The following is a 12,692-nucleotide window of genomic DNA, read 5'->3' as shown; positions in this document are numbered from 1 at the left end:
CTGTGTCGGGCACCGCACTTGAGGAAGGATGTGAAGGCATTGGGGTCGAGGACATGTTCCAGGGATATGGAACTGTAGATATGAGGATAGATTGGAGAGGTTGGGTCTGTTTTCCTAGAAGGCTGAGAGGAAACTTGACAGAGATATTCAAGATGCTGAGGGATATGGACACGGTAAATAGTGAGAAACTGTTTCCACTCAAGAAAGCATCAAGAACTTGAGGGCACTGCATTAAGTGAAAGTTCCTTTCCTGTCCCATGGCTGATAATCACTGTGAGTTTCAGTGGCATTTTTAGTCTTCTGAAAAATCACAGCCCAGCCGCAAATGATCCAAATCCTCCCGATCTTCATCTTAGACACATTGTCCAGTGTAAGCCTCTCTCATTCCAGATACTGAAGCCAACTAAAGCACTTTGAAACTTATCTGTTAGATCAGTCAGTTCAGCAGTGACTCAGTGGTTCCATTTAATCTTATTCAGCGTTTCAATCCCAGGAGGAGCTATTCCCAAATTTATAATACATTTTTAAAAAGAGGACTGGTCACTTTATTTTGTAAGCTGTCCTAAGCTGGTCTGGGTCCTCAGTCTACAACAACGTTAAGAACAAGGTCCAGCCTATTTCACAATGTGCTGTGTAAACACTCAGACTGTATCCGTGATCACAGTGAGGCAGCAAGATCCACTGGAAACAATTTCAATCAAGTACATCTTTATTGTGACATTCCTGCAATAAAACTCGTACATAACCTGCAGCCCAATACAGCACGCACATTTCAAACTTTCTGAGGACAATGCGTCCAATACAGTTTCAAGCCCTTTGACCCAAATACAACCTTATGATCCAGTACAGCTTGCAAGCCAATGCATGCACTGTAAGCCACAGGCCCGGTATAAATAATGAATCCAAATACACAAATATAATCTACAGACCATTGCAGACACTGGATACATGGCTCCCAGCACTGGATGGCCAGATCATTCCATCTGCTCAATTAATGGTATTGTTTCCCGGTTGAGCATAAGATTTGCTCTGTTGTAGGGGGGGGGGGGTACACCGTGCTGTAGGGGGGTACGCCCTCCTGTAGGAGGGTATCCCTGTTGTGATAGAGAAGGCCCTGTTGTAGGGGAATACGCCCCGTTGCAGGGGAGTATGCCCTGTAGCAGGGGAGTATGCCCTGTTGTAGGGGGGTACACCCTGTTGTAGGGAGGTACGCCCTGCTGTAGGGGAGTACGCCCTGCTGTAGGGGGGGTACACCCTGCTGTAGGGGGGGTACGCCCTGCTGTAGGGGGGGTACACCCTGCTGTAGGGGGGGTACATCCTGCTGTGGGGGGGTACACCCTGCTGTAGGGGGGGTACGCCCTGCTGTAGGGGGGATACACCCTGCTGTAGGGGGGTACGCCCTGCTGTAGGGGGGTACGCCCTGCTGTAGGGGGAGTACGCCCTGCTGTAGGGGGAGTACGCCCTGTTGTAGGGGAGTACGCCCTATTGCAGGGGGGTACACCCTGCTGTAGGGGGGTACGCCCTGTTGTAGGGGGAGTACGCCCTATTGCAGGGGGGTACACCCTGCTGTGGGGGGGTACGCCCTGTTGTAGGGGGAGTACGCCCTGTTGCAGGGGAGTACGCCCTATTGCAGGGGAGTATGCCCTATTGCAGGGGAGTACACCCTATTGCAGGGGAGTACGCCCTATTGCAGAGGGGTACACCCTGCTGTAGGGGGGTTACACCCTGCTGTAGGGGGGTACGCCCTGTTGTAGGGGGAGTACGCCCTGTTGTAGGGGGAGTACGCCCTGTTGCAGGGGAGTACGCCCTATTGCAGAGGGGTACACCCTGCTGTAGGGGGGTACGCCCTGTTGTAGGGGGAGTACGCCCTATTGCAGGGGAGTACACCCTATTGCAGGGGAGTACACCCTCTTGCAGAGGGGTACACCCTGCTGTAGGGGGGTACGCCCTGTTGTATGGGGAGTACGCCCTGTTGTAGGGGGAGTACGCCCTGTTGTAGGGGGAGTACGCCCTGTTGTAGGGGGAGTACGCCCTATTGCAGGGGAGTACGCCCTATTGCAGAGGGGTACACCCTGCTGTAGGGGGGATACGCCCTGTTGTGGAGGGGGTGGGTATGACTTGCTGTAGGGGGGATACGCCCTGTTGTGGGAGAGTTTGCTCTGATACAACAGAGCTGGGGGAAATCTGTATTTGCCGGTACAGCAAAGAGATTAGAGAATAAGGAAAATAACCCTCGGGAGCAAGGGCTGTAACTTTGAGTTTATGTCAAATAGAACTCGGGTTGAGGAAAAACAAAGTGTTGCTGCAAAGCTTTATTGGGCAGTGTTTTAAGTGAAGAAGCAGGAATGCCCCAGGGAGCTCCAGGGAGTTTTTCCAAAGCCAGGGAACGTGAGAGGGCTGAGACGGAGAAGTTCCCGATACAGGATCAGAGCCTCCCTGGCAGCAATCACTGCACAGAAGGACTCCACAGTAAGAAGTTTAACACCAGGTTAAAGTCCAACAGGTTTATTTGGTAGCAAAAGCCACACAAGCTTTCGGAGCCCCAAGCCCCTTCTTCAGAAGGACTCCAGACAGAGAAGTCCTGAAGTTCTGGGGAGAAATCCTCAACCTATTTTTAAAAGTTATAAAAATTAAGCTCCTGAACAGGCCACGCTGCATCTCTTAATGAAATCACCAAAACAACAGCACCTTGAAAACAGGATCGAGGACAAAACCAACTCTCCGTGTGGCCAAATGAAAAGAAAATGTCAGAGATCCACAAACAGAGCTTTCCATCACTAATGGTAAAGTTTCAAATGTTTCAAAAAAAAGAGCAGCTTGGGTTCGCACCAAAACTTTAAAAGTGCGGGAACAACTCAGCGAGAAAGTCGGCAGCTGCTGACACATCAGTGAAAATAAATGACAGTCTTCGAGTGGTAATGTATTTAAAGCAGCAACCACAAGGAGGAACAAACAGCAACGGACAGGAAATTTGGGGAAGACCCAGATAGAGGGCAGCTCTCATAAAGGTCCATAAGTAACAAAAACCTCAAAGAAGAAGAAACAGGAGACCTCAAGGAGCGTGCAAAAAGACCTCAGAACCTGCTCCTGGGCCTGGCGAAACGCGCCATTTACTGGTCCAGGCAGCGGGCGATCGAGGGGGCCGTCCATCCTGACTGTCTTCCCCTCTACCGCGGCTACGTTCGCGGCCGGGTGTCCCTGGAGAGGGAGCATGCGGTGTCCACGGGCACGGTTGACGCTTTCCGCGCCCGCTGGGCACCGCAGGGGTTCGGGTGCATTATTGACCCTAATAATCACATTTTAATTTGATGTTTTTAAGTTTCCTTTGTACTTTGATTTCTGTTCGGGCTGTTCCCCCTCCTTTTTGGGGAGCTGCCCCTTTTACTTTGTCCTGATTTAATCTGAGTTTGTTTATTTGGTTTGACCTAAAAAGAGGGCAAAAAGACCTCAGCAGGCAGCAGAAGACCTCGGAAAGAGGGCGCTGAAAGACCCCACGGGAAGGGCAATGAGAGGATTACAGAACAGAAACGACTCAACACTTAGTCAGAAACAGTCCTGACTAACAGTGAAGCTAAAACGTTTGTCTGAAGTTAAGACAAGTAGAAAGTGAAATGTATATATCCAGTCAGAACACGATGGATTCACCTCGGAGGAAAAGCAGAAATTAAAGACTTCAGAAGAAACTAGGAACTATTGAACATAAAGAGGGGCGGCACAGTGGTTAGCACTGCTGCCTCACAGCTCCAGGGACCCGGGTTCGATTCCTGGCTCGGGTCACTGTCTGTGTGGAGTTTGCACGTTCTCCCTGTGTCTGCGTGGGTTTCCTCCGGGTGCTCCAGTTTCTTCCCACACTCCAAAGATGTGCGGGTTAGGTGCATTGGCCATAATACATTGCCCCTTAGCGTCCCGGGATGCGTAGGTTAGAGGGATTAGCGGGGTAAATATGTGGGGTTACGGGGATAGGGCCTGGGTGGTATTGTTGTCGGTCCAGACTCGATGGGCCAAATGGCCTCCTTCTCTACTGTAGGGATTCTATGATTCTATGATAAAGAGGAATCAGCAAAAAGAATTAAAGCTCTAGAGAAGACATTAAAACAACAAGATGAAATGAAAAAATTGACAAAATGAAGTTAAGAAGGAGAACTTCATGTCGAATAAGCTGAACTCCATGAAAAGCAACCAGAAAATAAGAACAAGGTCAGTGAAGAACTGAATCAGGAGAGTAAGAGCTTGAGAAAAGGAAGCTTGACATCGAGAAATTAACTGAAGAGGTAAAAACAGTGAAACTGACAGCAGAGTCAGCAGTTCAGACAGAGATAGAAAGTGACATTATGTGCCAGAACAAGATTGCTGAAATGGTCAGGTGACTGGAAAAACAGCAAGAACCAGTTTGATAAAATGGTCGATGGAAAAGATGCTGACTTGAAATGCTGGAAAGAGAAGAAACCTTATCAGACAACCCAAGTACCAGAAACTGAGTACTACAACCACTCCTTCACTCGTGACAGACTGAGATTGTTAAAGAATTGTCAAGACTATACTTGGAACTCGACATAGAACAAAGAACAAAGAACAATACAGCACAGGAACAGGCCCTTCGGCCCTCCAAGCCTGTGCCGCTCCCTGGTCCAAACTAGACCATTCTTTTGTATCCCTCCATTCCCACTCCGTTCATATGGCTGTCTAGATAAGTCTTAAACGTTCCCAGTGTGTCCGCCTCCACCACCTTGCCTGGCAGCGCATTCCAGGCCCCCACCACCCTCTGTGTAAAATATGTCCTTCTGATATCTGTGTTAAACTTCCCCCCCCTTCACCTTGAACCTATGACCCCTCGTGAACGTCACCACCGACCTGGGGAAAAGCTTCCCACCGTTCACCCTATCTATGCCTTTCATAATTTTATACACCTCTATTAAGTCTCCCCTCATCCTCCGTCTTTCCAGGGAGAACAACCCCAGTTTACCCCCATAGTTAAAGCCTACCAGTAAAAGTGTTTATGTTTAAATACGCAACCCTCAAGATCTCAATGAGCCATCACACTGCAATAATAAAAATTAATTACATATTAAGAAACTTCGACAGTGAACAAAGAACAAAGAAAATTGCAGCACAGGAACGGGCCCTTTGTCCCTCCAAGCCTGCACCGACCATGCTGCCCGACTTAACTAAAACCATATCCCTCTATTCCCATCCTATTCATACATTTGTCCAGATGCCCCTTAAAACTCACTATCGTACCTGCTTCCACTACCTCCCCCGGCAGTGAGTTCCAGGCACCCACCACTCTCTGTGTAAAAAATCTGCCTCGTACATCTCCTTTAAACCTTGCCCCTCGCACCTTAAACCTGTGCCCCCTAGTAATTGACTCTTCCACCCTGGGAAAAAGCTTCTGACTATCCACTCTGTTCATGCCCCTCATAATCTTATAGACTTCTATCAGGTCGCCCCTCAACCTCCGTCGTTCCAGTGAGAACAAACCAAGTTTCTCCAACCTCTCCTCTTGGCTAATGCCCTCCATGCCAGGAACAACCTGGTAAATCTTTTCTGTACCCTCTTCAAAGCCTTCGCATCCTTCTGGTAATGTGGCGACCAGAATTGAACACTATATTCCAAGTGCAGCCTAACTAAGGTTCTATAAAGCTGCAACATGACTTGCCAATTTTTAAACTTAATGCCCCGTCCGATGAAGGCAAGCATGCCGTATGCCTTCTTGACTACCTTCTCCACCTGCGTTGCCACTTTCAGTGACCTGTGTACCTGTACACCCAGATCTCTCTGCCTATCAATACTCTTAAGGGTCCTGCCATTTACTGTATATATCCTATCTTTATTAGACATTTATCTCACATTTGTCCGGATTAAACTCCATCTGCCATCTCTCCGCCCAAGCCTCCAACCTATCTATATCCTGGATCAAGTTGGATCTCTAGAATTCCAGACTCCTGCCGTACCCAGTAGACATGTAGGAACAGATCATTCATAAACACGTGGATCACTGGAGGAGTAGAGAGACGCTCCAGCAATCAGTGTCGCCGTCAAGAAATGTTTTCAAACCCATAAACCTTGAAGTACCTGATCGACCTTTTATAGACATAACTGATGTCTCTGTGGAAACAAATATTGATGAACTGCCTGTTGCAAAAGAGGTACCCGTTACTGCAATTCCTGTTAATGTCGATCCGGTGGAAGTGTTACAGACTGCAGAATTACACCATTTGACAAGAAACAGAGAAACCCCTCTCAGAGTTGATATATAATTATCTACTTTAGTTAGAATTTAGGATAGAGTTATTGAGGATTGTGGAAAGGAGTTAAAGGGGGAGGGATGTGATGATTGTCCCTTTAAGGGCAACACAGCAGAGTAAGGGTCATCTGCCCTGGGAGGCCAATTGGGAGTGAGAGTGGCTAATCATCCTAGAAAAGGAGGTGGTGGGGGGGGAGGGGAATGGTGTCCTCTCTTAGGCCGATGGCATGTGGGGGACTTGGGCAGCCGTGTGGACTGCTGGCCTCTGTACAGCTTTTCTTATTAATAAATACCTTTTGTGTTCCTAATGAAGTCTGTACACCCAGCATTATCAACACTGCCCTAAATCCAAACTCATCCAGGAAGAAGCAACTTGCTAATTCCTCAGGGTGAGCTCTGTATTTCATCTCTAACTCCTGTCACACAGTCTGGGGGCTATTTTAACTCCGTGAAACCTTGAGAAGGGACAATATCTTTTAGCATTTTAAATAATCTCTCACAGGAACACATGGCCATTCAGCCCCTCTAGCTATTTCTGCAAATTAAATAGGTGATTATTGATTTATATCAACCACATCTACTGCACTTGCCTAACCAAAAGCTATTAATTCCAGCTGTAAACATCTTTAATTGACTCCAGCCTTTGCAGCTTCTTAAGGGAGGAAATTTCCACAACCATTCCTGTGAAAAACTGCTTCCTGACATCACTCCTGAACATGCCTCATTCTAATTTTAGGAATATGCCCTCTTGCTCTGAACTCAGAGAAACTAGTTTCTAATTACTTTATCAAATCCTTTAATCATCTCAAAACACTTTAATTAGATCTGCACGCAAGGGTACGCCAGCCGATTCTCTGGAACCTGTCCTCATAATGTAACCACTGTAGCCCCGATATCATTGTGTGATGCACCCCCTCCAAGGTCAATATTGTCTTACTGAGGGGTGCCACCCAGAACAGAACGCAATGTCCTAAATAGAATCTAACCAGAACTTTATGAACTGCAGCAACATTTCCATCCCTTTGTATTCCAACCCCTTTGAGATAAAGCATTCCCATCGTTTGGAAGTTATTTTTTGTGGCTGCCCACTAGCATTTAGTGATCCCCACGAAAAAAGATCAAGATCTCTCCTTCGTAGTTTTGAGCTTTTCACCATTTAGGAAATACTCTGGCCTTCGGGCCACAATGGAGAATCTGCCACTTTTCCACATGGAAATCTGGCTGCCACGGTTTTATCCACTGACAGCCAATCCCCCACATTACAACTGCAAGTAAACTTCAAAAGCATTTCATTGGCTGCAGAATCTTTTTGGATATTGTGAGGCCATGAAAAGAGTTATATTAATGTAAGTTTGTTTTTAAGTCAACGTCATTTTGCAATTTTCTGTCCTCATCTTTACTGTGCTACCTAACTTGCTGTTTTCAATAAACTTGGAAGAACAGTTCTCAAAGCCTTTATTGAAGTCATTAATAAAGAGTGAAAATCTGCAATGCCAGTAATTATCCCCCAGTCAGATCCTGTCAATTTGAGTGCACTGCCCATTATCCTTCTCTGTCCTTATCCTTTAACAATCTTTCATCTTCCTATTTTCTCCATTACCGCAGTTTATTGGCAGTGAATCTAAGAAGTTCCTCTCCTTGATTTGCTTTGCTCGGATCTCTGGTACTTTATTCTCTGTGAAGAGAGTAAGTATTCAACAAAGTAAAAATGCAAAGTAAATATTTAGCAACAGGTTCCTGGTTTTTGAATCACCTACACCTGGCTTTAAGGGGTTGACATGATTCTTGGTCACCCACTTTCTCTTAACACACTCCTGAAAATCTTCTCTGTTGGCCTTGACAACTCCTGTCCTTTCTCCTATTCCCTTTCTGCAGCACTCACTGTTGTAGTTGTTTCCTTTGTAGTTTTTTTAATGGATCCCTTTGCATCTTTCTCTAAGTTTTACTCTACCTCTATTTTTTACTGGTTGTCCACCTCTCCATTGCTCCAATAACATCTCTTCTCAGTCCTGGTGCTCCTTCCCTTTGTCTAATACTCCTCTCTGCTCTAATACTTGATATATTTCTCTCCCGATAGTGCTCATGGTTGTGTAGTCAGCTATCCCATGCCCTTTCAGCTGAACTAGTGCCTCAGCTTCACCCCTATGTCTCATACAATATCGTGTATATGACACTGACTTAACAGTCCCAAAACAGGCTATTCACCCAATTGCTCAATCCAGATCTCACCCTCCATCTCACTCAGTGTATCTTCCTGCTCCTTTCTTTATCATTTATTTACCTAAACTTCTCTTTAAATCCATCTGTACAATTCATCTCAACTGTTCCATTTGTTAGCCAACTCCACACTCACACCACCTTCTGGGTAAAGAATCACAGAGTTATAGAGGGTTTACAGCACAGAATGAGGCCACTCTGCCCATCGTGTCTGTGCCGGTCGGAAAATGAGCCACCCAGCCTAATCCCACTTTCCAGTGTTTTGGTCCATAGCCCTGCAGGTTGAAGGGGGGTGGTGGTGGGGGTGGGGGGAGGGGGCTTCAGGTACAAATCCAGACACCTTTGAAATGAGTTGAGGGTTTCTGCCTCTGTGACCCTCTCAGGCAGTGAACCCCAGACCCCCACAACCCTCTGGGGTTTCCTCATCTTCTCTCGAAGCTTTCTACCAATCAGTTTAAATCCCTATTCCCCCGTCACTGACCTCTCTGCTAAAATAAACAGGTCCTTTCCATCCACTCTATCCAGGCCCCCCCCCACAACTCTCACTCAAATCTCCCCTCAGCTTCCTGGATAACAATCCCCCCCAGCCTATCCCAACTTTCCCCACTGCTGTAATTTCTCAGTTCCAGCAACATCCTGGGAAATCTCCTCTGTACCCTCCCTAATGCAGTTTCTCTAGAATTCCACATTGGATTAATCTGTGACTATTTGTGTCCTATGTTTTTGGAATTTTCTGGATTTTCCACCCTGCATGATGAACACCTCAGTCCAAGCACTCTGCAGCCTCTCTCTATTCTGGAGTTAAAAAGCTCCAGTTTGTTTATTCTTTCCTGATAGTTACTGGTTTCTAACATAATTCCTCCCATTTAATATTTGCACCTTTCCCAGCGTTCCTATGTCTTTTTGGAAGGTGGAAACTTGGACTGGGTTCATTGGAAAATCGACAGATGCTAACCTGCCCTTTTGCCCTGATTCCGATTCACAATTTCACTCGCTGCACCATTTGCTTTGTGTGTTTTTAATCAGTTAGTTTGACATTATTGCCTCCGTTTTTATCTGAAGCTGAAATATTTATCATAATTTTATTGATGATGCAGTCTTTGTTTTTGTCCCTATTCTAATCTTTATGTTATTTTAATTCTTATTTGTATTTCTATCTGAATCCCCCCCTCCACTGGTTCACTGTCCTTTCTACAGCCCTGGCTCCTGGATGGAGGTGAAAGTGTATCTGAATACGTAACAGGGACAGGAAAACATTTGTTGACCTGAATCCTGTCTGCAGTAAATCGGAATGGTGACAGGCCTCTCCTGGCTTCACCATTTCACCTCAGTCTGAGCACCAGGCTGTTCTGTTGGAACATTGAGGGGATTCTGTTGGGGGGAAGAGAGGATATTCCTGTTTATTCTCTAAATTAAAAATAAGCCCCAGCCTTCTCATTACTGTTGCTCAGTGCTGTTTACAAACAGGTCCAAACTACTTTTGAGATGGGGCAGCACAATGGCACAGTGGTTAGCACTGCTGCCTCACAGCGCCAGGGACCTGGGTTTGATTCCCAGCTTGGGTCACTGTCTGTGTGGAGTTTGCACATTCTCCCCGTGTCTGCGTGGGTTTCCTTCGGATGCTCCGGTTTCCTCCTAGAGTCCAAAGATGTGTGGGTTAGGTGGGTTGGCCATGCTAAAATTGCCCCTTAGTGTCAGAGGGACCAGCTAGAGTAAATGCATGGGGTTGTGGGAATAGAGCCTGGGTGGAATTGTGGTCGGTGCAAATGTCGATGAGCCGGATGGCCTCTTTCTGCACTGTAGGGATTCTATGATTCGATACCATTAGGCAGAGATTCGGATTTGATCACCTGGAAATTGTGAAGACTGTGCATTTATATAGCGCCCACACGTCCTCACGATGTCCTAGTGGACTTTACCAAGGAAGCAACCTTTAGTGAACAAATCTCAGCACTCTGGCGGGAGGTATTGCCTGAGGCAGGTTCAGAATGAAGTTATACGAGTTTGACAGCACAGTCACAATCAGTGCTCCAAGCAGTGCCCATTAACCCCTGCCAGACTGGCCACATTCCTACAACAATGCCCACTCTGCCCCTTGCTCCTTACCAACTTTCTTGAAGGCTTTCAGAGCGAGTTTCTTGTGATCTGTCTCCGACTCTGGGAGCTGGGAAGTCCTGGACTTGCTGCCGATCATTCTGTCCCGAGTCCCTGCTCTCTGCTTCGCTGGGATTGCTGAGAGCGGCTCGCCTCTGGCTGCCTGCCTGCCGCCTGGGCTGCCCTGCCTTCAGCCTCTGGCTGCCCCTGCTCCCGGTGCCCGCAGCTGCAATCTGCCCTTTGCCTTTGAGCCGCTGCTCTGAGCCCTACGCCCGGCTCAGCACCCAGTCCCTCTCCGCTGCCCCGTCCTTTCCCCACAGTCTCCTCCCCTGCAAATGTTCCTGGAGCTGCCTCCTGCTCATCAGCAGCTTCTTGTCACACTGCCTTTCCTTTAGAAAGCAGCGATCCAGCTCATGTGACTTGTAGCTTCTATATAAGGGAAAGCTCGCCCTCACATCAGGGCAAATTGGAAAGAAATCTCAGTAGCTTTCTTCTTTCCTGAATGCTGTCATTCACTCCGGGATATAAAGGGCAGCCCATTGGCACGGTTCCATGTCAATATTTTCAATCCGTGTTCAGCTTCTCTCCTGCTCAGAATGAGTTGAGAGCAGACCCTCTCCACAGGTGGCCCTTTCACACTGCTTTCCACTAATGACACCCTCACTGCAAATTCAACTTTTTATAAAGCTTGATTTTCCCATAAATTATTTCCCCTGTAGCAAAGCAGGTTCAAAGGGATGGGTTTTCACTGAGGAACTGCTCTCTGTAAGAGCAGCACGCTCAGTAACCAAATTAATAAATTGGCAATATAACACCAGCCACTTGAGAATGTTTTTTTACTTCAAAAGTTAGGGATTCATAGAATCAAACAGCACAGAAGAGGTCCTTCGTCCCATTGAGTTTGCACCCACACATTAGAAACACCTGAACTGCCACCGAGTCCCATTTACCAGCACTTGGCCCATAGCCCTGAATGTTATGATGTGCCAAGCGCTCATCCAGATATTTTTAAACGATGTGAGGCAACCCGCCTCCACCACCCTCCCAGGCAGCACATTCCAGACCAAAAAGTCTTTCCTCACATCCTCCCTAAACCTCCTGCCCCTCACCTTGAACCTATGTCCCCTCGTGACTGACCCTTCAACTAAGGGGAACAGCTGCTCCTCATCCACTCTGTCCATGCCCCTCATCAACTTGTACAATTCGATCAGGTCGCCCCTCAGTCTTCTCTGCTCCAATGAAAACAACCCAAGCATATCCAACCTCTTTTCATAACTTAAATGTTCCATCCCAGGCAGCATCCTGGTGAATCACCTCTGCGGTGATTCTCTCCAGTGCAATCGCATCCTTCCAATAATGTGGTGACCAGAACTGCACACAGTCCTCTCGCTGTGGCTTCACCAAAGTTCTACACAACTCCAACATGACTTCCCTGCTTTTGTAATCTATGCCTCAATTGTTAAAGGCAAGTGTCCCATATGCCTTTTTCACCACCCTAGTAACATGCCCTTCCATCTGTGAACAAACATGCCAAGGTCCCTTTGTTCCACAGAATTTCCTACCATTCATTGAGTATTTTCTTGTCAAATTACTCCTTCCAAAGTGTATCACCTCACACTTTTCAGGGTTAAATTCCATCTGTCACGTATCTGCCCATTTGACCATTCCGTCTATATCTTCTTGTAGCCCAAGACACTCAGCCTCACTGTTAACCACCCACCCTTTGCATCATCTGCAAACTTACTAATCTTACCTCCCACATAGTCATCAATGCCATTTATATAAATGACGCATAATAGGGGACCCAACACAAGATCCCTGTGGTACGCCATTGGACACTGGCTTCCAATCACTAAAACAACCTTCTGTCATACCCTCTGTCTCCTAAAACTGAATCAACTGTGAATCCACTTTATCAAATTAACCTGTATCTCATGTGAATTTACCTTCTTTACAAGTCTCCAATGTGGGACCTTGTCAAAGACTTTGCTGAAATCCATAGGGTAGGGGAACATGTGGCAAATAGTGACCACAATTCTGTTAGCTTTAGGATAGTGATGGAAAAGGATGAGTGGTGTCCCAAGGGTAAGGTGTTGGATTGGGGGAAGGCTAACTTTAGTGGGATTAGGCAGAAATT

The 12,692-nt window shown here is 46.9% G+C and overlaps 1 protein-coding gene across 2 annotated transcripts in view; it reads right to left on the bottom strand.

Moving 5' to 3' along the window:
• The window catches only part of LOC144500577 (1-phosphatidylinositol 4,5-bisphosphate phosphodiesterase delta-3-like), a 146,598-nt gene extending 135,406 nt beyond the window's left edge, over positions 1 to 11,192 (bottom strand). Inside the window, exon 1 of one of the 2 annotated variants that reach the window (XM_078223717.1) lies at positions 10,568 to 11,192. In XM_078223717.1, the coding sequence (XP_078079843.1) occupies positions 10,568 to 10,655 (88 nt within the window). In that variant the 5' untranslated portion in view covers positions 10,656 to 11,192. The remainder of the gene's footprint in view (positions 1 to 10,567) is intronic. The other variant, XM_078223718.1, reaches the window with a different exon arrangement.
• Positions 11,193 to 12,692: the final 1,500 nt, after the last annotated feature.

The sequence above is a fragment of the Mustelus asterias genome, chromosome 11 (genome assembly GCF_964213995.1).
Source record: "Mustelus asterias chromosome 11, sMusAst1.hap1.1, whole genome shotgun sequence".
Lineage (NCBI taxonomy): Eukaryota > Metazoa > Chordata > Chondrichthyes > Carcharhiniformes > Triakidae > Mustelus > Mustelus asterias.
This window is presented reverse-complemented; position numbering and strand designations above follow the sequence as displayed.